At 39.4% G+C, this 26,988-nt stretch overlaps 1 protein-coding gene across 1 annotated transcript in view; it reads right to left on the reverse strand.

Annotated features, from left to right (window-relative positions):
* VPS53 (vacuolar protein sorting 53 homolog (S. cerevisiae)) overlaps nt 1–26,988 on the reverse strand; it is a 152,614-nt gene that overhangs the window by 58,134 nt on the left and 67,492 nt on the right. Inside the window, exons 11-12 of the mRNA XM_008592999.1 lie at nt 23,493–23,634; nt 8,222–8,323 (exon numbers count right to left, since the gene is read on the reverse strand). Coding sequence (XP_008591221.1) covers nt 8,222–8,323; nt 23,493–23,634 — 244 coding nt within the window. The remainder of the gene's footprint in view (nt 1–8,221; nt 8,324–23,492; nt 23,635–26,988) is intronic.

Raw genomic sequence — 26,988 nt, forward strand, 5'->3', positions numbered from 1 at the left:
AAGTCAAGGGTTAAGATCCCCTTTCCGGTCATCTTTTAAAAAAAAAAAAAAAAAAAAAAGAAAACATCACTTCATAGTTCACTTCTAACTTACAGATAAGAGAGCACTCGATGTAATTAAAGTGGTAATATGCCCTACATTATGATTCATTCCAGTTTGTGAACAAGAAGCCAACTTTGTTACTATCATTTACTTACTTTGTATGGTGAAAGATTTACTACTACTTTGATAACACATTCATTTTCAGTTTGAAAGCTATTCATCATCTGACTGATGTTTTAAAAATTTAAATCCTGACTAGTAACAGCACTTGTATTTGTACAGTGCTTTAGAATTTATACAGTGCTTTCACATGATCTAACTTCAACAATCTCCACTTGATGATTGTTATTATGGGCCACGCACTTTGACACCAAGTAATATCTCATTTATTCCTCACAATAATCCTTTGCGTAGGTATTATTACTACTATTTTATATCTCAAGAAATAGAGGTTCAGAGGGTTCTAATAGCCTAGCCTAAAGGCATACAGTGAAGCCTTCTATTTCCTAAACTAGAACTCTTTCTATTATATCATTGTTTTCCTGCAATAGTTCTTAGACTTTTGCATTTCATCAACAAGTAAGTATAAGAAAAAGGATAGGGGACCAACATAGGGATGCTAACTTTTTATTTTGCTACTTTCTATTCTCATCACAAGTTCCTAAGAGTACATATTTTATACCCCCAAATTGTACAAGGATAAAATAGCAGCATAAAGGTAGTCCTTTTCTAAGAAAGGCCAGTTGGTAACCTTATACCAAATAAGTAGATAAATAGATAGATAGGTAGGCAAGCAGAGAGACAGACTTTGCCTCAGACCAATAAAAAACTAGACCAGCACTGGTCCCCAGACTGATACTTGGAAACCACCGGTAAACAAGTCATTTGTCAGGCAAGCATTTTAAAACTATATTTGCTGCCTTCCACAAATCTAAAAAATAAGCAAGGATCTTCCTACATATTCCTTTCTATTGCTAAAAAATGTCAATTCTGTCTATTGTCAAATGTAAACAAAAGGATCTTGAGCCAAAGACACCTTGCTGGGGTTGATATTAGAGTACAACTTGGGTATAAATTGGTACCTACAACATACTTGTTGAATTCAGCTGCTCATATCATTTTTTTTTAACTACTTTATTGAGGTATGATTGACAATATAAAAAGCTGCACATATTTAATGTCCACGTCTCAATGAGTTTAGGGATAAGTGAAACCATCACCACTATCAAAGCCATAGTATATCCATCACCTCCCAAAATTTCCAACCCCCAATTTTTATTATTATTATATTATTATTATTATTATTATTTGTAGTAAGAATGTATAACCTGAGATCTACCCTCCTGAACTGCTCATATCTTTTAGTAAATACTGGAAAAGTGAAACCATCACCACCATCAAACCATAAGTATATCCATCACCTGCCAAAGCTTCCTACCACCCCATTATCATTATCACTATTATTATTATTTGTAGTAAGAGAACTTAACATAAGAATTACGTGTTGATTTTTTACATGACAACATTCTATATTATGTAAACTCCCATTTATAACTACAAGAAGTTACCCTGCAAAAATGTGAAAATTTTCTTGAACTGCTATCTTTTATTAAATACTGGAGAAGCTAAGCCCCAATGACAGAAATAATGATTACTTTTTTCTGGTCATTTAAAAAAAAAATTGCAATGGTTAAAAACATCTGTAAAAACTGGTAATAATCATGAAAAATTATGTCAACTTTAAATTATGTATTTATTTTTTTTTGGCAGCCAACCAAAAAAGGGTTGCAGGGACCCAAACCCTTGACCTTGGCATTACAAGGCTGTGCTCTAACCAACTGCGTTCTAACCAACTTACATTTAGGCCAGCCCTAAATGTCAACTTTAGACAAATCCCATTCAGTCTCATACTTAGTGCTCTTCCATTTCACCTTCCAAGAGTTCTGTGTCTTTAATTTTCTGGCAAGGATTCTAGAAACTTTGCTCCTTCCTAAGAGTAACTACAATCTGGGCTACCTTATTGCTGGAAGCCATCATCTGGAAGCCACACCAAAGTCAGGCCTTAGGCTGAGACTACAAGAGGACCTCAGGGATCACACAAGACTGGTTCACTGAGTTTGAATTTGCTGGATCCAAAGCTCCACTTAAGTGCATAGATGCCTTAGGGGAGTTTTTTTGCACTTCCATTAGTTTAAAATGGGAGGATCCATGATGGAGTATGAAGGCCATGAGGGGGTGGTCCTCACCCATTTGCTCTATCTTTTCCAAGTCAGTAGCTATTTTCTATTATTTTATTCTTTTCAATAAGGTGTTTTGTTAAATGAATAGACAAACGTGATTTAATTTGTTTAACTTTGCGTGACTAGATACACTGATTTTAGATTTGGAAAATATGGCCATATACCCATATCTTTTTATTAATTAAAATACAGTCATCATAAGTATTATAATTATTCCTTTTATTAAATTTTTTTTCCTTCTTTTGAATAGAATATTCACATTTCTGCAGGGTAACTTCCGTGTAGTTATAAATGGGAATTTACATTATACAGAATGTTGTCATTTAAAAAATCAACGCATATATTTTATATTTGACTTTATTGACTTACTAATTTGTGTGCACTTTCCCTAATATTGACAGTATTTTAACTTGTCACTTTAAAATGGCTGCACTATGTAATTTAAATAATCTATAGATTATAGTATTATATTGATGTTAATTTTTTTGATTTTGATCTGTGTTAATGTAAGTGAATGTCCTTCTTGGGAAATACATATGGAAATATTTGGTGGTAAAGAGCATTCATTATGTCTACAACTTACAAGTTGTTCTGAAAGTAGGGGAGGAAGAGTAAATGTAGGGAATGATAAATGATAAATGAAAGAGTAAATGGAGGAATGATAAAATAAATGTAGCAAATGTTAACAATTCCTGAATCCAGGTGAAAGGTATTTGAGAGTTCCTCGTAATATTTTTACAAGTTTTTCTCTAAGTTTGACATTATTAAATTAAAAAAAAGTAAAGAATAACAACAAAAACTTGGAGAATGGGTGCCCTGGCCTAGCAGGAAATCCCAGAAACAGCAACGGAGCACTCTTAAGAAATGCCACATCATCAACACTCTGCAAGGCCCAAGGACAACACTGTGTGGGAAAACAGGCATCTATGCCTGAGTAAAAAAGAGATTTGAATCAATTTCCTGGTTTTGATAATGCACTATAGTTATGTGAGCTGTCACCACTGGCAAAGCTGAGAGATGGGTACACAACACCTCTCTGTATAGTACTGTTTGCAACTTATAAGTCATAATTATTTCAGAATATAAAGTTTATTTTAAAGGTGATTAAGAAGAGTTGGACCTTGCATGTGAAGAAGTTTTAGAAATATCTTAATCTATGTATTTTGCTTATAGTCTCCTTTTTGTATATGCACAAAAGTGATATGAGGGTACTTCAAAGACTTCATGGAAAAACAGAGTTAAAAGATAATATGGATCTTTCCAAGAACGTTTTGAAGTACCTCGAATATGATTTTAAAAATATATGTATGAATAAGTCTGAAGTGCTCATTCGGTAGGTATAAAACACAGATTCTAAGTGATAAAAGAAAACAGCTAGGTGATATTTCAAAAAACGCATTGTGATCTGTCTTCCACAGGTCCTGCGCTTGATGAGGCCCCACAGAACACTCAGAACGCAGCTTAACCAACCAGAGCTGGCGTCCCAACCATATATGCAGCCGACCCTGCTCTGCCCACTAATGGTGCTCTTCTGCAGTGAGGAGAGACCACTTGATCCTGTTACCACAGCACCCAAGTCCTCTGCTAGCATTTTTAGTGTGAGTTGAAGCAAGAGGGGCATAATGGGAGGGACTGCCTGAAGTATCCTTTTTTCCCACAGGGCCGCCTCCTGCTTATAGGTGCTTTATGAATGTACTCATGTTTAGATAGGAGGTGCTAGAATTTCACCTCAAACTGGTGTCTCTTTTTGTTCTATCCAGCTCCCCAAAGGGTTGATTCTCAGCTTAAAAAAAATATACTAAGTCATTTAGCAGTAGCATTCAGGCTGGATTTCTGAGTGTGTGAATTCTGTCCAAAAGCTGCAGATGTTTAAGCTATTTCCTCCTGGAGTTTGATGGAATAATAAAAGGTTACTGTTGTCACAGTAAGGAGGTCTGCAGCTGGTCCCATTTCCTTTTATTACTATCCAACGTAAACAGATTAAATCTAACTGCTCAGATCACCAGAAGGGTACATTTTAAAACCAGAAATTCCTTATTTCTTCTCCCTCTTTCTTTTATATTTTGAATACCATCAGTCCCCTTTCATGTCATTTTTAAAAAATCACGGGGAATATCTTGGCGATTGATGTTCAACCCACTTGTAAACTAAATACCTCTTCCCTTCACTCTCCCTTCTCAACAGCCAGGTGTAAACTGCAGTAGTGAGCAGGGAGTGACCCCCACCTTGAGGGCCAACTGCCTACTGACTGCAGCAACATAATAGGTTGGGTAACCCAGGGAAACCGGTTGGGGCCTTCCCCTCAGCCATCTCTGGCTGAGTTCCCCACTAACATCCTGTGGTGTCCCTCTCCCCAGTACCCCCAGGACCCCTGCTCTTCCTGTCCTCCCAACTTCAAAGACAACAGGCTGCTGGGAAGAGGGAGAACCTGGAGCTCACACCTGATCAGCCACAGGCAAGATAAGTGCTGGTGAGGCAGTGGGATGTTGGGTATGGCATGTGAAGAGGCATTAGTCACTGGTGTATAAGTTACACTAGTAATGAGTAACTGCAAGAAATCATGGGTGGATGATCTAGTCCAAGAGTTTTTAGTTTAGTTTTTTTTTTTTTTTTTAAACAGACATAAAACCCCTGGTTCAAAAGAAATTTTACCTGGAAGTCTGCAATTCAAAGCAACTCAAAATAGAACTGCTCTGATTGCAGGGACCTAGGTCCCTGGTCTCCTTCCAACTCCCCACAGCGACATCTGATGGGGCATCAAGGAACAGTTTGAAAACCATTAGCCCTCTCTGAAGATAAAGAAACTAGAAAGTCTAGAGAAAGTAAATAACCTATTTAACTAAGGTCAGGTGGTCAGTTAATGTCAGACCAGAGTTCAGCATTTTCCTCTGCTTGACCCCATGTATTTGTCAGATGTCAGTGTTCTGTGTCCTTAGAATGAGCAGGTCTTGGTCCTTACAATGGTAAGTTCAAGCTTCTGTGATAAATAAAAAGTTCTAAGCAAAATAAAAATCATATTTTACCTGGAAAAAGTGATTAAGTAAGTAATGGGGGACTTTCTATCATAATCCAGTTTAATAATATCCAGAGATGTCTAGCTAAAGGGATAACTTCGTAGTAGCACTAAAAGCATCTGAGTGTTCAACTGCGCAATTCTGGATATGGCAATGGCAGCCACTGGCACTGGGGAGACACAAAGCCCCTGCCAATGGCACTATACACAAAGCATGCTCATCGGGTACAGGTGACCCAGTGCGGGTGGAGGACTGACACACCACAAGAATGAGCTCTACATCCAGACTCCTCCTTCTACCTGAGTCCTCGTTCCCAAAATGTGACAGCTGCATTTTTTTAGTTAGAAGAAATCTTTTGTTTTCTCCCATGCTAGCCAATAATAAATCAACTTTAAAATCAGCTTTAAATCAACTATATCTAATTCTACCCATCTCTGAGATACAGCCTCAAGATATCCCTTCAGTTTTGTTCATTCACTTTTACTATGAGATTCATTTCTATGTCCTCCACTCTAATGAGACATGAAGGTATTTTTTTTTTTAAATTTATTTATTTATTTATTTATTTTTTTAAAATTTTTTATTTATTTTTTTTATTTTGTCAATATACACTGTATATGATTATTATGGCCCGTCACCGACACCTCCCTCCCTCCTCCCTCTCTCCCCTCCCCCCCAAGAATGTCCTTTGCGTTTGCTTGTTGTAACAACTTCATGGAAGTATAGTTGTTATATCTTCTTCCCCACCCCACCCCACCCGTTTTTTTTTTTGTGTGTGTGTGTGTGTGTGTGTGTATGTGAGTGAATTGATTTGTTTTTTGTTTTTATTTTTTTTTAGCTCCCACCAATAAGTGAGAACATGTGGTATTTCTTTTTCTCTGCCTGACTCGTTTCACTCAGTATTATTCTTTCAAGGTCCATCCATGTTGTTGCAAATGGCAGTATTTCATTTGTTTTTATAGCTGAGTAGTATTCCATTGTGTAGATATACCACATTTTCTGTATCCACTCATCCGATGATGGACATTTGGGTTGATTCCAGCTCTTGGCTATTGTGAAGAGTGCTGCAATGAACATTGGGAAACAAGTATATCTTCGACTTGATGATTTCCATTCCTTTGGATATATTCCCAGGAGTGGGATAGCTGGGTCGTATGGTAGGTCTATCTTCAGCTGTTTGAGGAACCTCCAAACCATTTTCCATAGGGGTTGCACCATTGTGCATTCCCACCAACAATGTAAGAGAGTTCCTTTTTCTCCGCAGCCACGCCAGCATTTATCTTTCGGTGTCTTTTGGATTTTTGCCATCCTAACTGGGGTGAGATGGTATCTCAGTGTGGTTTTGATTTGCATTTCCTGGATGCTGAGTGATGTTGAGCATTTTTTCATATGACTGTTGGCCATTTTTATATCTTCTTTAGAGAAATGCCTGCTTAATTCTTTTGCCCATTTTTTGATTGGGTTGCTTGTTTTTTTCTTGTAAAGTTGTTTGAGTTCTTTATATATTCTGGATATTAGTCCTTTGTTGGATGTGTATTTTGCAAATATTTTCTCCCACTCTGTTGGTTGTCTTTTAGCTCTGTTAATTGTTTCTTTTGCTGTGCAGAAGCTTTTTAGTTTGATATAGTCCCATTTGTTTATTTTTCCTTTGGTTGCCCGTGCTTTTGGGGTCATATTCATGAAGTCTGTGCCCAGCCCTATTTGCTGAAGGGTTTCTCCTATGTTTTCTTTAATAAGTTTTATTGTTTCGGCATGAAGGTATTTTTAAAAAGAGCACTGGTAAGGAATTTGGATTTCTGATTTCTAGACCTGGCTTCCAGTCTTAGCTTCTCCCCTTCCAAATCTGTAATTGTAACCCTGGGCAAATCACTTAACCTCTCTGAGCTGCAGTTTCACCATCTAGCAAATGAGAGGCAGGCAGTGTGAAGACAAAATGAAATAAAGCACTTAAAAGACTTTAAAATTACAAAGCACCATAAAAATGTGAGGTATCCATATTATTACGATTATTTAATCAATGGACTAGACACATTTTATTGCCTCGCTTCAGAATTGCTCCTGGAAATTCTTCTCTCTTAGCTACGGCCAGGACTGCACACCTACACTTACCGTGCTAGGAACGCAGGGTCAGCTGCAAAGTGCATGCCTATGGGTTTCCCAGAGCTGGTCTTCCGAGCCAGCCTCCCTTTTGGTGGTGTTTGAAGCAAAACAATACCATAAAATAATCCTCTAGCAGAGAAGTGTAGAAAATTAAAAAGAAGGATCACTAATCCAGAAAGGAAAAGTTCTGATTTAGTGCTCTAGCCTCTCTTGTCATAAAATGCAAGGCAGTGAGACAAAAACACCATTCTGTAGGATGAAGGCTGAGGAAATTTAAAGTTGGACAAAAAATCCAAAGGAAATTAAAGTGCTAGTGTGCTCTGAAAAGTAACTCTCCAAATATGCCATTGGTCACCTTGATATTGCCAAGCCTACCCAATGGCTTCCAGACCTAAAGTGATCAGCTTACACTTCATGGAGGCTCCTCTAGCCGACAGTGCTGCTGACTTCCCTGGGATGTTCCAGCCTCTCACATCGTCACTGTACCAGATGACAGCACAACCGAAAGCTAAGCTGACAAGTTCAGGAGATGATGAATGAGGCAGAGCAGAATCCTGCTGGCCCCACTGCATGAGCTAATTAAGCTTTTGCATGTTGCTAAACCCTGTGGTGAGGCTCTTCAGGAGCAGAGACATGGGATGGGAAGGACTGCTCTTTCACTCAGTTTTCTAAATGCACTTCCATATAAAGGCCTTCTATATAGCCCACCAAAACTGTAATCTCTGAATGTGGTCAATAGCCAAGGAGTAATATCTGGAGCAAGCTGACCCATTTTCAGAAACAAACATCGGGTAGGTTACTTGTGGTAATGCAAACCAGACTTACCTGATCTAAGTCTCCTTTCTCCACTGCCAGCTCCTCCATTTCTGGTGCTGAATCATCTTCCAGGAAGGGATTGGTAGATGGGGGTGGAGACTCAAGTTTTTTCTATTAAGTAGACATGAGAGAGAGAGGATTTTCTGAGCATATTCAATAGCCTTCCCCATTGATCTTCTGCTTTTCCCAAGTCTCCCCAATTGCTAAGTCATGAAATCTGATCTGATAAACAAGAACAGAGACAACTGGACCAAATTCTCACTTCCAGGCATTGACACTACATTTCCATCTTCCTGAAACCTTATTGCCCACTCCACCCCAATTCTAATCTGGCTAAAATTCTCACTCATCCTTCAGTCGTCAGATTAGAAGTCCTTCCTTTTGGGAAGGCTTCCCCATCTGTCAAGTTTGGATTATATGTCCCTGCCACTTGCTCCCATCCCACCCTGTACATCCTCTGTCCAGGTATATTTATTAAAATATTGCAATTGTCCATTTGTTTGTCTTCTCCCTACTAGATTCCATGAAGGCAGTGATCATGTCTGTCCTGGTCCCCTTCCTATCTCTGTAACCTGTCATGTAGTAGGTTCTCAATAAATCTGAATGAATCAAAATGCCAGATGGGTTTGAATTCAAGGACAAACTACAAAGCTAATCTCATGTGTTCTAGATTATAGATAGAAGTCCCTTCCCCCATAAAGCCCATCATAACAACCACAACAGAAATCTCCTTGAGAAAAAGTACTTTCCAGCTCCCAAATATGACCCATATTTCAAAACATATCATTGAATGGGATCATGGTCTAGTGGGAAAGGTGGAGGCAGGAGATGTGGATTTAGTTCCAACTGTGCTGCACTGGCCAAATTATCTATCCTCTGTGAGCCACAGTAGTTTCATCTGCTGAATGAACATATACTCACAGGACTATCTGAAGAATCAAATGTGATAAAGTCTGTGAAACCCTTGAAGAAGTATATGATACATATAAGGGTCGCTGATGATGTTAATTCCAGTGCAACTACAGAATCAAGACATCTCTTTGAACTAGAGATGTTATTTATGCTCAGGAGCTGGGAGTTTTAGAAGAAAGGAAGCCAAGTGGACAAGCAGAATCAAAGAGATTGGTTGGTGCTGGGGATGAGGGGAAGGGGTAAGACATGGCTTTCCGGAGACAGGAAGCTAAGTAAAGAGGGAGTTTCTAGATGTACTTGTGAAATTTTAGCCAATAACAGTGGAACTAATCCCTAAGCCAAGAGGGACAGCAGATGGACTACAGAGTGAATGACTTTGCCAAGTGCCAGGACATCATCTGACGATATTATAAACAAAAGCAAAAATAAAATTTAAACACAGAAAACAAAATACACACCTGTATATGGCTTTGGCTTTAAGACAATTCTGCTTACACTGATTTAAACTACTGAATTCTTGGCCAAACCACTCGGACGCTATCATGTAGATAAATACAGCCTCAGTGTATGAAGAAAGCCTTGTGATGACCGCATTGGCTCAAGGTAATCATTAGTAAGACAATCATTTTTGTGGTATGCCAGTGACAAACAACATAGTCTAACAACCAAGTGAATGCTTCAAATTCGCATACTCTGAATTTTGGCTTCTTTGCCTGATGTGGGGAAAAATGCATATAAATATAAAGCTATTTATAGAAAGCAATATTTCTCAACTTTAGCTGTCTTTTTAAGGGTTGCTGGCATTTTAGGAAGAGAGGAATAGTGAGAAAGGGAATCTATGAAGCCTAAGTTTCAACATCAGCAATAAAAATTGAATTCATTAACAGCATTAGACTCCTGATTCCACTGGTTTAATAGTGGGTTTTGGGATCATACTGTTGAGCTGAATCACTTTGATTCTGAATCTTTTGATGCTTTGTGGGTGTAGAAATCAAGTTAGTTAACTGAGGTTAAAAACTTTGTTCAAAAATCACTCAGTGACAGAAACAAGATTTGAATTTTTGAGCTAAATGTTCCTCATTTATTGCTAAGTCTACCAGGGTTGATAATAACATCTCACAGTTACCTAGAAGTGGGCCTCATTTTTAAAACATAACCTGTTATTGGAAATCACGACAACTTAGTGAAGTGGATGAGGGTGTTCCTGGGTGCTACTTTCACAGTGTAAAGTGTTAAGTGAATGGATAAAGTTGTAAGAAGTAAAACATAAAACGCAACATTGAAAGAGCAGGGCAATACTGAGGCAGTCTAGGCCTGGGCTCCTTGTTCAGTGTTACTGGGCCAGAAGATTCCAATGCCTTCTTTGCTATTTCCCATTGTGTCTCTATTAACACACTGATGAAATTACTGAGGGAAGTAATGGATGCTAAGGAACTCCTAGCTCATTCCTTTGGGACACACACATTTTAACTATGGACCAAGTTAGTGCAAGAAAGGTGATTCAATTTTTCTATTCATCTACTCAACAAATGGATTTGCTGGGCACTAGCAAAAAAGCAGTCAGCAGGACAGACCACCTTCTGCCCTCATGGGTATTAGAGTTTGCTGGGGGAGACAGACTTTAATCAAATAACCATACAAATGTGATAAAGGCCATGAAGGAAAAGAACTTGTTATGAAAGCATGTAACAGAGGGTCACAGAAAACTTCCCTAAGGAAATGATGTTTGAGCCAGAACTGAAGGATATCCCAGAGTTAAATATGTGAGGGGGATGGGAAAACTGGGATGGGGGTGGGGCAGAGCTTTCTAGGCACAGGGAATAGCATATGTTCTCCATTCATTCAACAATTATGTACTGAGCAACTACTTCATTCTAGGCACTCTTCTATGCACTAGGAATGCAACTGAATAAAACAGATTAAGGAAAGGAGGCACTGCAGTGAAAAGAAAATTTAGGAACAGGGACGGGCTGGAGGCAAGGGTGAGGAAGTGCTTCTTCAAATAGGGAGATCAGAAAAGGCCTCTTTTGGGCCGGCCCGGTGGCGCACTGCGCTAGTGCGCCGCTTGGGAAGTGTGGAAGCGCGCCCGCCGAGGGTTCGGATCCCACATACAGACCGGTTCCCGCTCACTGGCTGAGCGAGGCGCGGGAGCAACACCGAGGGTTGCGATCCGTTGCCGGTCCTGGTCCGGTACGGGGGCGACACTGAGGGTTGCGATCCGTTGCCGGACACGGAAAAAGAAAAAAAAAAAAAGGCCTCTTTTAGGAGGTGATAGTTTGGCAGAGACAAGAATAAGGAGAAGAAGCTGGTCAGGCTCTGGTCTACTCTGGGAAAGAGTATTCTCAGGAGTGAGATTTGGTGCAAAGGCTGAAAAGAACTTGGTGAGTGTGAAGGGCAGAATGGAGGACAGGGGCAAGAGAGGTATAGCAGGAGCCCAATCACATAGCCTTTTGTGATTAGATTTTCTTCTCATTGCAACTGGGCAGTCACTGGGCGTTTTAAACAGGGAATGATATGATCTAATTTATTTTTAAAATATCATTCCACTACTGTGGGGAGAATGGAGGCAAGAAAGCCTAAGAGGCTGCTACAGTGTTCCAGACAAGGGCTGATAGGGGACTGGACTAAGCTGGTCATGTGGAGATAGGGAAAAATGGATGGTCTGGGACATAATTAGGAGACAGAAGCCAAGAGGACTTGCTGAGGGAATAAAAGTGAGGGTGAAGGAAGAAAAGAATTCAAGAATCACTCATTTTTTGGCCTGAGCAACTACATGGCTGGGGCTGCCATTAACTGAGATGGGACACCCTCATGTAGTGGGAAGGGCACAGTTGTAGATCTCACAAAACTGGGTTTGAATCCAGACTCTACTTCTGGGCATGCTGCTTAACTCCTTGAAGCCCTAGTTCTCTGCAATGTGAAGGGATATTAATATGCACCTCACAGAGCTGCCATGAGGATTAAATGAGATAAGATATATCAAGTATGATATATATATATATAAAGCAGTTTTACACATCATTTGGCACACAGGGAATAGCTTAGTAAGTGGAGGCTTTCTTAGGAGTTAATAGGGGTGAGCAACGAAATAGGGCAGAACTGTTGTTGTGCCTCTCTTAATGAAACAACTCTCTGAAGGGAAAGAAGAGGGAGCACAGGGCTAAAAGTCCTGTAAAAAGATCTTGTCCCTACTATTTTTTATCTTTGGGATCTCTTCAGAAAATGAAAGCAATGGGTCTTTCACCTTGTAAGTGCAAAGGCACACTGAGCTGCTCCTTTCTTCTCTAGTCTACAAGGAAGCCCTCAAAGTACTGCACATGCCACCATCCTGTCGGTGAATGTTGTATTACAAAACCCTGAGGTGCAGATATAGACTCCTGCTATTTGGAGCACTATGTTATCACTCAGATTAATTTGCTGTAATGAAAGAACAAGTCTTTGCAGAGAGCAATCACTGGCACAATGTGGCCTTCTGTGCAAGAGCCCTATTGTCAGAGCCAACCAGATCACACTTCTCATTCCCGCTTTACAGCTGTCATAGACCATTGAGAATTACAAGTTTGGGTTTAGATTTTAAGTAACTCAAATGACATATTCCATGAACTCCAGGACCGCTAAATGAAACCAAAACTTTGCCAAGAAGTAAAGGACTTTCCAATTTTAAAAGAATTCATTCTTTTTACTTGATGACAGTTGTTTTCAAGTCCATACAGGAAGGTAAAATTCTACATATAGCAAGTTAATTCCTACTGATTAAATCCCATGGGATTCTCAGCACCTCCAAAACAATAAGGGCCATAGGAGAGCCAAGCTGTCTAATTTACTGTTAGGAAGAGAGAGTCTGGCTATAGTCAGTAGCATAAGCACATCTGGGTCTGCTGATACAAATCCCTTTTTGAGGCCCTGGCTGGACATGTCAAATTATCAAAGAACGAACTCTGAAATTTAAGACTAATCTTCTTCCTTTCCCTAAAGGAGAAAGCTTTCAGTTATGAGATGAAAATTCCACAATTTCTGCATTTCTTATTCCATAACTGCTTTACTCCAGCCCAATTTCTAATTCATCCTTTAAAAGATGGCCTGGGGCCTTTAGCTGATGATAACCAAGATTGTAAGAACAGGGCCAGGTACCTGGTGTTTACTATTACTGGGGCCACTCTCTTGCTACCATCATGTTCATATCTTATATTGTGACAGTTCTCCCACTAGAGCATAAGCACCTGTCTGAGTCAATTTCTCATCTTTTTCCAAGGCTCTGCACAAAGAGGGAGACTGAAAAACATTTGTGAATAAATGCTGGTCGGATGGGAAGCCCTCAATAAAATCCTCTTCAGAAACATGGGCAGTATTTTCTATTTTCTGTAAACAAAACAAAAAGCCTGTGTATGTGTGTGCATATGTGTTTGTAAGAAAGTCTCAAAAATATACACCCCAAAATATTAAAGAATGGATACCCCTGGGGAGAGGGATTTGGAGTAGCTGAGAAAGAAGAGATCTTGTCTTTTAAAATGTTTTATTCTGTTTCAGTGTTTAACAAGTATGTAATTACTCTCTCTTTTTTTGGTAGACAGAGTGTTTATCTGAAGAGTGAAGATGATTTATAACTAAACTATACAGTATTTTCTAAAACCCTTAGTACTTTTAAGTTGCAATGTAATTCATATAACATAAAATTCACCTCTTTTTTAAAAAAGATGACCAGTAAGGGGATCTTAACCATTAGCTTGGTGTTGTCAGCACCATGCTCAGCCAGTGAGCCAACCGGCCATCCCTATATAGGATCCGTACCAGCGGCCTTGGTGTTATCAGCACTGCACTCTCCTGAGTGAGCCACGGGCTGGCCCTTAAAATTCACTTTTTAAAGTGATTTACAATTCAGTGGTTTTTAGTATATTCATAAGGTTATGCAACCATCACTACTACCTAATTCCAGAACATTTTCACCCCAAAACGTAGCCCCATAACCATTAGCTGTCACTTCCTAATCTTTTCCCTCCTGATCCTTTCTATCTCTATGGATTTGCCTATTCTGAATATTTCATATAAATGAAATCTTATAATATGTGACCTTTTGCAGCTGGCTTATTTCACTTAGCATAGTGTTTTCAAGGTTCATCTGTGTTGTAATATTTGTCAGTTCTTCATCTATTTTTATGGCTAAATAATATTCCATTATATGGATATACCACATTTAGTTATCCATTTGCCCATTAATGGACATTTGGGCTGTTTCTACTTTTTGGCTTTTGTGAATAGTGATTCTATGGACACTTGTGTTCGAAGTTTTTATATAAACATATGTTTTCAATTCTTTTGGGTATATTATGTAGGCATGAACACTTGTAATTTAAAAAAAAATTTCAGCTTTGCCTTTTTTATTTGACAGAGTTATCCCTTTATATTAAGCATCAGTGCATTAACACCGTGAGATGCACTAAAATGAAGAGTGACTACTGCATCTTAATAAATCATCACTAATATCAACACTCTGAGCTGGGAAAGACCAAGCTGTTGCATTCATCAGAACTGATAAGAATACGTAAAGCACTTTAAAATACAGGCTATCTGAAACTTGAAGATGCTCATACCTTTGGATGCTATAATTCCATTAGTATCATAAGAAAATTTGTTCACATAAATTTTCATGTGGCCTTACTTATAAAAGTGAAAAAAATTACTAAGGGTCCAACAAGAAAAGAATGGTTAGAGAAATTATGGAATATCTATATAATGAAATATTATGCAGTGATTGAGAAAGAACTTAAGACAGGACAAACGAGGAAAAGTAGAATATAAAATTGTATTTACACATCATAAACAAAAATTAACTCAAAATAACTCAAAAAAGACCTAAATGTAAGAGCTAAAACTATAAAACTCTTAGGAGGAAACAGAGGTAAATCTTGGTGACCTTGGATTAGACAACAGCTTCTTGGCTATGACAACCAACAACAACAAAAATAGGACAAATTGGACTTAGTCAAAATTGAAAATTTGTATGTGTGTCAAAGGACACTATCAAGAAAGTGATAAGACAACCCACAGAATGGGAAAAAATATTTGCAAATCATATATCTAATATATGATAGAATATAAAAAGAATATAAAGAATATATCTAGAATATATAAAGAACTCCTACAATTCAACAATAAAAAGACAAACAACCCAATTAAAAACCCAAAAGACTTGAACAGACATTTTTCTTTTTTTTTTTTCCTTTTTGTCTTTTTTCGTGACCGGCAACGGATCGCAACCCTCGGTGTTGCTCCCGCACCTCGCTCAGCCAGTGAGCGGCCGGTCTGTATGTGGGATCCGAACCCTTGGCAGGAGCGCCGCCGCGCTTCCCAAGCAGTGCACTGTAGCAGTGCGCCACCAGGCCGGCCCGAACAGACATTTTTCTAAAGAAGTTATACTAATGGCCCATAAGCACATGAAAAGATGCTCAATGACATTATTCATTAGGAAATAGCAACTCAAAACCACAATGAGATACTACTTCACACTGATGAGGATGGACTATAATTTAAAAAAAAAAGAAAAAGAAAAGAAAAACAGCAAGTACTGGCAAGAATGTGGAGAAACTAGAACTCTCCTACCCTGCTGGTGGGAATGGAAAATGGTGTGGCTGCAGTGAGAAACAGTTTGATGGCTCTTCACAAAGTTAAACATGGGGTTGCCCCATGAACCAACAATTCCACACCTAGGTATATTCTCATGAGAATGGAAAACATACTCACATAAAAACTTGTACACAAATATTCATAGCACTATTCATAACAGATAAAAAGCAGAAACAACCCAAATGTCCACCAACTGATGAACAGATGAACAGTATGTGGTACAGGTTGAGTATCCGTTTTCTGAAATGTTTGCAACCAGAAGTGTTAGGGATTGTTTCAGATTTTGCAATATCTGCATATACATAATAAGGCATCTTGGGGATGGGATCCAAGTCTAAACATGGAAGTCATTTATGTTTCTTATACACTTTATACACATAGTCTGAAGGTAATTTTATACAATATTTTTAATAATTTTGTGCACCCATCACATGAGGTCAGGTGTGGAATTTTCCACTTGTGTCATGCTGGCACTTAAAAGTTATTTGAATTTTGGAGCATCTTGATTTTAGATTTTCAGATCAGGGATGCTCAACCCATACATCCATACAATGGAATAATATTCGGTCATAAAAGGGAATGAAGTACTGATACATGCTACAACATGGATGAACCTTGAAAACATTGTCCTAAGAGAAGGAAGCCAAGCACAAAAGATCACATATTGTATGATTTCATTTATGTAATGTCCAGAATAGGACAAAAAGTAGATTAGTAGTTTCCCAGGGCTGGGGGAAGAAGAGAATTGGAAGTGATTGCTAAGGGGGAATTCTTTTTGGGGTGACAGAAATGTCCTGAAGTTGGACAGTTGGAATAGTGGCATAACTTTGTGAATATACCAAAAACCACTGAATTATACACTCAAAATGGGGAGTTTTATGTGAAATTTTGTTATATGAATTATATCTCAATTAAAAAAATAAAATAAGCAGAGAAAAAAATGTATTTAAAAAGTATAATTTCAACAGAGTAACATGTATGGGAAGAACACTCCAAAATCCTCATTGCTGATTGATGGGAAAATGGATGACTTTTTTTTAGCTTCTCCATTTTTGCCTAGAAATTTCCAAATTTTCTATCTTGGCTACATATTACTCTTTTCTCAGAAACAAATTCAAATTTAAGAATATATTCCCTTAGCATCAATAAAGCATTTATAACATATTTTCAGACACTGAAGGGAGCTCATCAAGTGAGGGAAAGCTACTTTCCTTGTTTAAGACAGAAGTCTCATACTGTGGCAGAGCTGGGAAACCCTGCCCTTCTTCCTCCTGCAGTCTTTTTTTTTTTTTTTTTTCCTTTTTGTCTTTTTTCGTGTTCGGCAACGGATCGCAACCCTCAGTGTCGCGCCCGTACCGGACCGGACCAGCAACGGGATCGCAACCCTCGGTATCGCCCCCGCACCTCACTCAGCCAGTGAGCGGGAACCGGTCTGTATGTGGGATCCGAACCCTCGGCGGGAGCGCCGCCGCACTCCCAAGCGACGCACTGCTACAGTGCGCCACCGGGCCGGCCCCACTCCTGCAGTCTTCCTAATGCAGGTGTTAAGTTGCTGGAAGACTGAGGTGTGGGGTGAAATGCTCTGTATGGGCTTTCCTAAGTAGTGAACTTTTTGCAACCACTCTTAGGCTCAAACCACATGGTCGAAAATCACACCTATAGCTTCTATATTTATAATGTAATTTTTAAAACTGGGCAAGTATACATGTATGTTAAAATGATCCCTATAAGCCAAAGGACAATTCTATCTAGAAAGGCAACTATGCAATGTCCAAGAGGAAGGGAAATCCAACTGTATTAAATGGGAAAATGTTTTATTTTATTAAAAAAACAAACAAACAAAAAAAAAACCTCCCAAATTCAGTGAGGCAGCTATAAAACCTAATGGGATCTACTCTGCTTTCAGCAAAAGGCTGAATATAATTTGTTCACCTTGAATCTAATCATCGAGTCACTATTGATGCATATGGACATAGTTAAATTGCACCCAGACATTTTTTTTTTTTTTTTTTTTTTGTCTTTTGTCTTTTTCCGTGTCCGGCAACGGATCGCAACCCTCAGTGTTGCCCCCGTACCGGACCGGGGACCGGCAACGGGATCGCAACCCTCGGTGTTGCCCCCGCGCCTCGCTCAGCCAGTGAGCGGGAACCAGTCTGTATGTGGGATCCGAACCCCCGGGCAGGAGCGCTGCTGCGCTTCCCAAGCGGTGCACTATCCAGTGCGCCACCGGGCCGGCCCCAGACATTTGTTTTTAATTTCAGGGCATTTCAATTAACGGACTATTTTGAATCCTTCCTAAAGGATTCGAGGGTCAGAAGTTGAGGCAACTGCGGCCCGGTGGTGCACTGCTACAGTGCGCCGCTTGGGAGCGTGGCGGTGCTCCCGCCAAGGGTTCGGATCCCACATACAGACCGGTTCCCACTCACTGGCTGAGCGAGGTGCGGACGCAACACCGAGGGTTGCGATCCCGTTGCCGGTCCCGGTCCGGTACGGGCGCGACACTGAGGGTTGCAATCCATTGCCGGACAAGAAAAAAGACAAAAAGAAAAAAAGAAAAAAAAAAAAAAGAAGTTGAGGCAACTGGAAAAAGCATGGGCAGCTGACTTCCTCAAGTAACAGTTACAGCACAGGACATTATAAAACTTGGTAGGGCTAGCAGAGTAAAAACAAAACAAGCCCTGTCTTTAAGGCTCTTTCAGTCTAAAGTTCTCTCAGATGTCAAAGTTTCATCTCTCAAAAAAGAGCAAAAGATGATGCGTCACGCTGATCAGTTAGGAGGAGCTCAGCTGTGGCAGGTCTTTCTGGTGAGCTAGTCACACTACCAAGTTCATCCTCATTGTTTCACTGCCAAATGGTCACTAACAACTTCAAAGGTTCTGAATGAAGCAGTGAAGTGGGTGGCAGGGGGTATGGCCTAGAGAGGTGGCAGCAAGGGAGGCGCCTGGCCAACTTGACACCTTGGATGACCCCTTAGCTGTACCATGATAACTTTCCAAGGAATTCACTAACTCTCTGTGAAATTTCGCATATATTAAAGGCTATCAAGATAGACCTCGGTTCATTACATAGTTATTCTGATACCCTGAATCAAAGTGATGGCCAAAAACGATTTTCAAAAAAGCATATCTGGGAAACAAGGCAGCATGGGGAGGAGGCAAGGGGCCAGGGAGCAGCAAGGCTTCAGGTAGGGTGCCCAGTAGCTAGACTGGCAATCAGGCTGGCCTCTTCATAGTGCTTTCTATTGGGAGCATGGTAGGACTAGTTCACCAGGCTCCCTGCTGCTGAGGGTTGCAGAACAAGGGTGAAGAAGCTATGGTCCCACTTGGGCCACAGTGAAGTGATGGCAGGGACCAGGTTCAGTGTGAACATCACCTACAGAGAGAACCTTTGTGTCTCCACACAGCAGAGCTGCAGTGAAGCAATTCTTCAAGAACTGGCCTGCCTAGTTGAGGAGGCCATAGGGTTCTGTTGCCTTTTTAGAAACTCATCTTTAAAGGAAAATCCTTGAAGGCTGTGGGACAGCCATTGTCAGGTCTTGAAATGCAGAATGGTTGCCAGGCCATGACAACTGGGACAAAGAACAGTCTGGGGAAAGATGTTGAATTAAAGATGAATGATTTGGAGAAGTCTGTGGAGAAGACAGCTTACCAACTAGAGGGGTAAGTAAAGAGCTCCTGGTATTTAGCAGGATTTTCTGGCCAAGAATTTATAATCTGAAACTCTCTGCAAACTTCGATAGGGGAGGGAAGCAATAATTAAACAACTGAAGGGGTGATTTGCAAACCAGTTCTGCCAGAAAATTTCAAATATGGAAGACCAAAAAGGTTCAAGAGTTCTTAGCTGATGATTGATCACCACCAGAGAGCACAGCATCTCCAGGAGCTTGAGCCCTGAAGGAGTTAAGGTGGAGAGGAGCTGTGCTGCCCTAAGAAATCAGCACCTTCAGCCTTGCCCTCCCTGGGACAGAGCTGGCTGGCAGATGACCAGCAGTCACTTTGACAGTCCTACACCTGTTTTCTACAAAAAAGCATCATCTTTGCAAACTTAAGTAGAGCTCTGCCAGTTTTCGATGGTCTCTACGTGGTTACCGTGTTCAGCAACCCCAGTTCATCTACAGGGAGCATTCCCTGCCCATGTTACTTTAGCACTTTTGACCTTTGGGGGATTTCCTTGGACAGGTGAGAACTCTAGTCTGTCCTGGGACAGACTCAAGTGTACAGGCTACTCTGGCCAATTGTTCCCTTGTGATTCTATAGCTCCCTAAATGTAAAACAAAAATCACCCGGAAGTAGGGTCCAGCCAAAGGAGGGAAAGAATGGCTCAAAACAGGCGTTTGGCACTAATGTTATTCGAGCATCCTTCATTGGGACCTATTTCCTGTCCAATTAGCTGGATTACTGGCTCACAGAGCCTGTCCTTATGCTCTTCTAACTCTGCCCAGCCAGAGACCATGGGAGCTCAGGGGGCTACTTCCAGGGTGAAGCTGGGCTCAACGTTTAAACTTCCTTCTCCCCAAGCAGATCTCTGTAGGGCTGAACTAAGTGCTGCATAAGTCTCTGCTCGAAACCAGGCCAGAACCATGGCTTGGGTAGGGCAGAGCAAAGAGCAGCGTGAGAAAATCCGCTGGGTGCTGAACTTCTCAGGAGAGACGCACGCTTCCTTCAATGGCATTTCTGTTAATTATTTCCTTTTCTGACTTGCATTTTCTTTAAGGGAATTTTTATCTGTTTCATGGCCATTTTTTCCCCTTGTTACTAAAAAAAGAAATCAATTTTGAACATGAGTTAGCAAGCAGAAGAGTATATATATATATATATATATATATATATATTTCGTTAAGGAAAGAGTGTTTTGTGGTATTTTATTTTAATAAAGTTATGAGTGAGCCTGAGTAGGTAGGGCCTTGTGGTCTTACCTAAATCTGAGCTGCTGCCACCACCGTTCTTTAGTCCAGTACTCTGAGGAACCAGTCCGATTCAACTACTCTGAGGTAAGTCTTGTGCGACAAAGAGTGAATTCCACTGAAGTCTCAGGATTTTAGGACTAGGAGGATGGGAGCTAGAGAAGGTACTAGTGGTGAGGGGTGAACAAGTAAGCAAGACTTTAGGTCCAATTCCTACCCTTTCTCTCCTGCTTCAATCAGAGTACTGAGTTTTTATGCTTTTACATATTGGCTCTGTGACCTCAGGTAAGTTTCAAGTGAGTATAGCACCTGCCTCCTACAGGTGATAAAGCAAAGTGACTGACTGTAGGCAAATGCACCTGGCACAATGCGGGACACACAGTAGATGTTCAAAAAATGTTAGCTACTGTTGTGTGGATTTCACAGTAGATCCTGTCAGAAGATTTTCTTCTGACAGGATCTAGTATGGAAATCACTGATTTGGCCCATCTCCCTCATTTATTAGAAATCACTGATATGACTCATCTCCTTCATTTTATTGTTTTTTTTTTTTTTTTTTTTTTTTTGTGTCCGGCAACGGATTGCAACCCTCAGTGTCGCGCCCGTAACGGACCGGGACCGGCAACGGAATCGCAACCCTCAGTGTTGCACCCGCACCTCGCTCAGCTTGAACCCTGGACCTTGGTGTTATCAGCACCATGCTCTAACCAACTGAGCTAACCAGCCAGTCCACATCTCCCTCATTTTAAAAAATTGAAAAATAAGTTTCTTAAAGTACACAAAGCATATGTGAATGCATTTATATAAGAAAATTTACAAAAAAAAAAAAGTAAAATAAAAAAACCATTTCTTTGCTTCTCCACCTATGCTCACTCCAGCTTTCTTCCCGAGACATCTACTATTATCATTTCCAGACCTTTTCCTTACACATTTACACACATAAACATGCTTTTTGCTTTTTAAATAAATGAAATCATACTCTCGTATGTGCTGGGTTGCAACTTATATTTTGTACTTCACAATATACCTAAGAGTTCTTTTCTCATGTTAGCATGTCTAAATCTAAATCTATCCCCCATTTTACCACTTAAACTGCTGTATAGTATTCCACAGTATGGACATACTCTATTTATCTAACCATTCTTCAATGATGGACATTATAGAAATATCCAATTTTTTTTTGCTTTTAAGGGTGCAGTTCACCTCTTTCTTTGTATATTCCTCTATATGTATGATTTTGGGCAGACTTCCTGCTTAGATGTGAAATTGTTGCCTCATAAGGGCATGCACATTTAATTTTTGATAAACAACAACAACATACTCTTCAAAAAGGTTGTATGAATTTAAATACTAGCACTAAAATTCTGTAGTTAGTCTTGGAATTTTTTTTTTTTTTTTTGCCAACCTGATAAAGGAAAAATAGTATCCTGTTTTGTTTTTTCTCATTTATTAGCCAACTGAATTTCTTCAGAGAATTGTCTGTTCCACCCTGTACTCATTTTTCTAATGCGTTACTTGTTTTTTTCTTATTGATTCTTAGGAATTCTTTATGTATACTCGATATTGTTTGTCTTTATAGCTTAAACTATTTTTTAATCTCTTAATTATGTTTATGATACCTTTTACCAAACAGAATTTTGTTTGTCTTATGATGTCAAACCTTTCAGTATTTTTCTTTATGGCTTCTGGCTTTTAGGTCTTCTTGACTCTCCCTAGTACTCTGTTATTAAAGGATGGTCTATTCTCATTTCGCAGAGAAGGTGGCTCACTAAGTTACAGCAGAGTCAGGACTGGACTACAAGTCTTCTCTACTGAATGCTGACATAAGGATTTTGCTACCAAATCACATCACTTCTCTATTGTTACCAGCAGTTTTTTAAAAAAAGAAAAAGAAAAACAAATCCAGTTTTAAGGGAATTCAAGAGGTATGATTCTTTCAACTTTGATCTATTCTTCCCTCCCTCCTTTGTTCCTTCCTTCTTTGTTCCTGCCTGCTTGTATGAGTTCTGCGTATTCTTTGCACGACTAGGGGACAGAGATGAGTTAGCCATAATTCCTGCATTCAAAGAGCTCAAAATGATGAAACAGAAATCATTATAAAACATAGAAATTTGGGGCCGGCCCGGTGGTGCACTGCTACAGTGCGCCGCTTGGGAAGCGCGGCGGCGCTCCCGCCGAGGGTTCGGATCCCACATGCAGACCGGTTCCCGCTCACTGGCTGAGCGAGGTGCGGGCGCAACACCGAGGGTTGCGATCCCGTTGCCGGTCCCGGTCCGGTACGGGCGCGACACTGAGGGTTGCGATCCGTTGCCGGACACGAAAAAAAACAAAAACAAACAAACAAACAAAAAAAAACATAGAAATTTGGTTTCCACCAATACCTTGGTTTTCACCCTTCCAATGGAGGTACATAGTACCCAGACCTGTAAACCTGGCTTTGAGGTTTATAGAGACACACTGACCTGCTCTGTTCACCAGAGTTGTTAAAAGGCAAACCCTAAATTAAAAACATATCCTAATTGTATATAAAATGTGATAGTTGATAAGTAATAAGGTATTTGTGACCAAATAACTGAGGCCTCTATGACTCACAAAATTACTAGTCTGTAAAATAGGGCCAATACTTAGATAAAATGATAGGACATTCTAAAAACAAGAAGTACTACATAACAGACAAATAATAAATCCATCATCACTTTTCACATTAATTCAATGAAATCACTGAAATGGGGGATTAAGCACTTGAGTCAAAAGACGGAATCACCATACAGTGAAACTATGAAATGAAGCCTAAGCATCCAGCCCATCAATTTCACTTTCCAGCCTCCCTCAGGAAGGTCTTACCAAAGTTCCATCTGTCAGGGTGCAGCCGGAGAAGCGTTTTGCAAGAAACCCCTCAAAGTTAGTTGTTCTCTGAATAGCAAAAAGAAGCAATTTCACTTCAATTTCCTTAGCTCTGGTACGCATAATCTTGGCAAGTTCTGTCCTTCAAAACAAAGAGATAAGAATGCTGTCAAATAAGCTGATAATTCATTCTAGATAAAACAAACTAAATGGCTTTAGCATATATTCAGGAAAAAAAAATTATGTGGTCGTTTAAAATCCTATTGTCTGTCATCAACTTAGTCTAATGCCTGGGGAATAGAGATACATATTCTAAATAAGAATTTTAAGCTGAAATTATCTGCCAGTCAAAAAAATCAAGGATCATGAATGCTAACTTGTTTACATGGTTTCTGTGATGTTTATAACTTTAAACCTTTCAATAATTTGTTAATAATACATGAAGCATTTATTCAGTATTTTATTAAAAATGCATATATCCTATATAAGTTCATAAGTCATTAATTACCGAATTACAAAGCCCTCCCTCTTCCAGAGAGTTTGATAACCATCTCTTCAACCAGAGAGCAGGATGCCGGGAATACATGTGAGAGACTGGAATCCCCATGTGAAAAGTGACATGTACATGCTAGGTGGTTCCTGCCTGTGAATTTTATGTGCAACTCACTCAAGTGTTCTGTTTCAGAATATAAGCTGTTAAGGAACAATGACATGTGAGTTTTTAGTAAGTAATAGTTATCATCATCTTCCCACATAAATAAATGACAAATTCAAACAAAGAGCCTCTGAATTTATTTGAGAATGATGTATCTGTAGGATTTTAGCCAAAATTCTAAAAATGCAAGTTTGGCAGCAACGTTGCCATTAGCTGAAACAACAATAGCAGGTACTGACGCTCAGAGATTTGTTGGCTTTAGTACACTTCCAATCTCTTGCAGGCTTCATTTTTTAGTTAGTTTGCAAGTCTGCTGAACTGTAGACTAAAGAGAATTAGTTAACAGCTTCTCAAGGAATTCACTTTTTTTTTTTTTGCTAATCAGGATTTAGCAACTGACCTTGAACCAATACCAAAAGATTATCTAAATCTATAGAAGCAAATGTGTTTCTTGAAACAATAGCCAAATCGAATGTACAACACCAATAGTGAACCCTAATATAACTAAAGACTTTGGGTGATATGAAAGGTCTTCAAATAGTTTGTTGAAAGATTTGTATTATCTTTTAATTCTATTTTTTCCACAAATGTTTTGAAGAGCCCGCATAATCATGTGTCAGTGTAGGTTCACTGATTATAACAAATGTCCCACTCTGGTGGGAGATGTCGATAATGGCAGAGTCTATGCATGTGTGGGAGCAGGGAGTATATGGGAAATCTCTGTACTTTCTGTTCAATTTTTCTGTGAACCTAAAAGTGCTCTCTAAAATAAAGTCTATTTTTAAAATTTTTTATATGTTTATTTATTATGAATATTCATGAAATACAAAGCTAATTGTCACCCCTCGTGCCCATGATGTGAGGGCCAGATTCATACTGGCAGCATACCCAGTACTGGAAATTATTTTTGTACCCTGTGTCCCCCACCCAATTATCCCCCAACCTCCCTCCTCCTCTCCCTTTCCCTGCCACTCCACTTTGTAGCCCTAGGAATGTTCTTTCCCTCTGTAAGACCAACACACTACTGTGGTCTTTCTTTCCTTCCTTCTTTCTCTCTTAGCTCCCACATATGAGTGAGCACATGAGGAATTTATCCCTTTGTGCTTTGCTTATTTCACTCAATATAAGTTTCTCCAGGTTCATCCATGTTGTTGCAAATTGGAGTATTTCATTCTTTTTTATGGCAGAGTAGCATTCCATGGTGTATATATACCACAGTTTCCTTATCCAATCATCCATCAATGGACATTTAGGTTGGTTCCATGTCTTGGCTATTGTAAACAGAGCTGTGATGAACATGGGAGTGCAGGTATCACTTCAACATGATGATTTCCATTCCTCTGGGTATATACCCAGAAGAGGGATTGCTGGATTGTATGGAAGATCTATCTGTGGTTGTATGAGAAACCTCCATACTGTTTTCCACAGTGGTTGTACTAATTTACAGTCCCACCAACAGTGTAGGAGTGCCCCCTTCTCTCCACACTCTTGCCAGCATTTGTTATTCACTGTCTTTTTGATTATAGCCAGTCTAACTGGGGTGAGGTGGTATCTCAATGTAGTTTTAATTTGCATTTCCCTATAACTAGTGATGTTGAGCATTTTTTCATGTATCTATTGGCCATTTGTATGTATTCCTTTGAAAAATGTCTATTCAGCTACTTTGCCCATTTTTAAATTGTTTTTTTTTGGGTTTTTTTTTTTTTTTTTTACTGTATAATTGCTTGAGTTCTATGTATATTCTGGATATTAATCCTTTGTCAGATGGATAGATAGCAAAAATTTTCTCCCACTCTGTAGGTTGTCATTTCACTCTGTTGATTGTTTCCTTTGCTGTGCAGAAGCTTTTTAGCTTGATATAGTCCCATTTGTTTATTTTTTCTTTTGCTGCTTGTGCTTTCAGGCTAATGTTCATAAAGCCTGTGTCCAGACCTAGTTGCTGAAGTATTTCACCTATATTTTCCCTTGGTAATTTTACAGTTTCAGGTCTTATACCTAAGTCTTTAATCCATTTTGAATTGATTTTATTGTATAGTGAGAGATGCATATCTAGTTTCATTCTTCTGCATCTGGACATCCCAGCTTCTCAGTTTTCCCAGCACCACTTGTTGAAGAGGCAGTCTTTTCACCAATGTAGATTTTTGTTGCCTTTGTCCATGATCAGATCGCTATAAGCCTGAGGGGTGATTTCTGGATTTTGAATTCTACTCCACTGGTCTAAATGTCTATTTTTATGCCAGTACAATGCTGTTTTTGTTACAATAGCTTTGTAGTATAATTTGAAGTCAGGTAGTGTTATGCCTCCGGCTTTATTTATTTTGCTCAGGATTGCTTTGACTGTTTGGGGTCTTTTGTTTTTCCATATGAAAGGTAAGACTGGTTTTTCCATTTCTGTGAAGAATGTCATTGGTATTTTGATGGGGACTGCATTGAATCTGTAGATTACTTGGGTAGTATAGACATTTTCACAATGTTAATTCTTCCAATCCAAGAGCATGGAATTTCTTTCCATCTTTTTGTGTCTTCTTTAATTTCTTTCAGAAGTGGTTTGTAGTTCTCATCATAGAGGTCTTTCACCTCCTTGGTTAAATTGATCCCTAGGTATCTTATTTTTTTCATGACAATTATAAATGGGCTTACTTTCTTTATTTCTCTTTCTGTTAATTCATTATTTGAGTATATAAATGCTACTGATTTGGGGGCATTTATTTGGTACCCTGCAATGTTACTGAAGTTATTAACCAGCTCTAGGAGTTTCTTGATAGAGTCTTTAGGTTTTTCTATATATAGTATCATGTCATCTGCAAATAGAGAAAGTTTGACTTCATCTTTTCCAATCTC

The sequence above is a fragment of the Galeopterus variegatus genome, unplaced genomic scaffold (assembly GCF_000696425.1).
Source record: "Galeopterus variegatus unplaced genomic scaffold, G_variegatus-3.0.2 Scaffold155, whole genome shotgun sequence".
Classification (NCBI taxonomy): domain Eukaryota; kingdom Metazoa; phylum Chordata; class Mammalia; order Dermoptera; family Cynocephalidae; genus Galeopterus; species Galeopterus variegatus.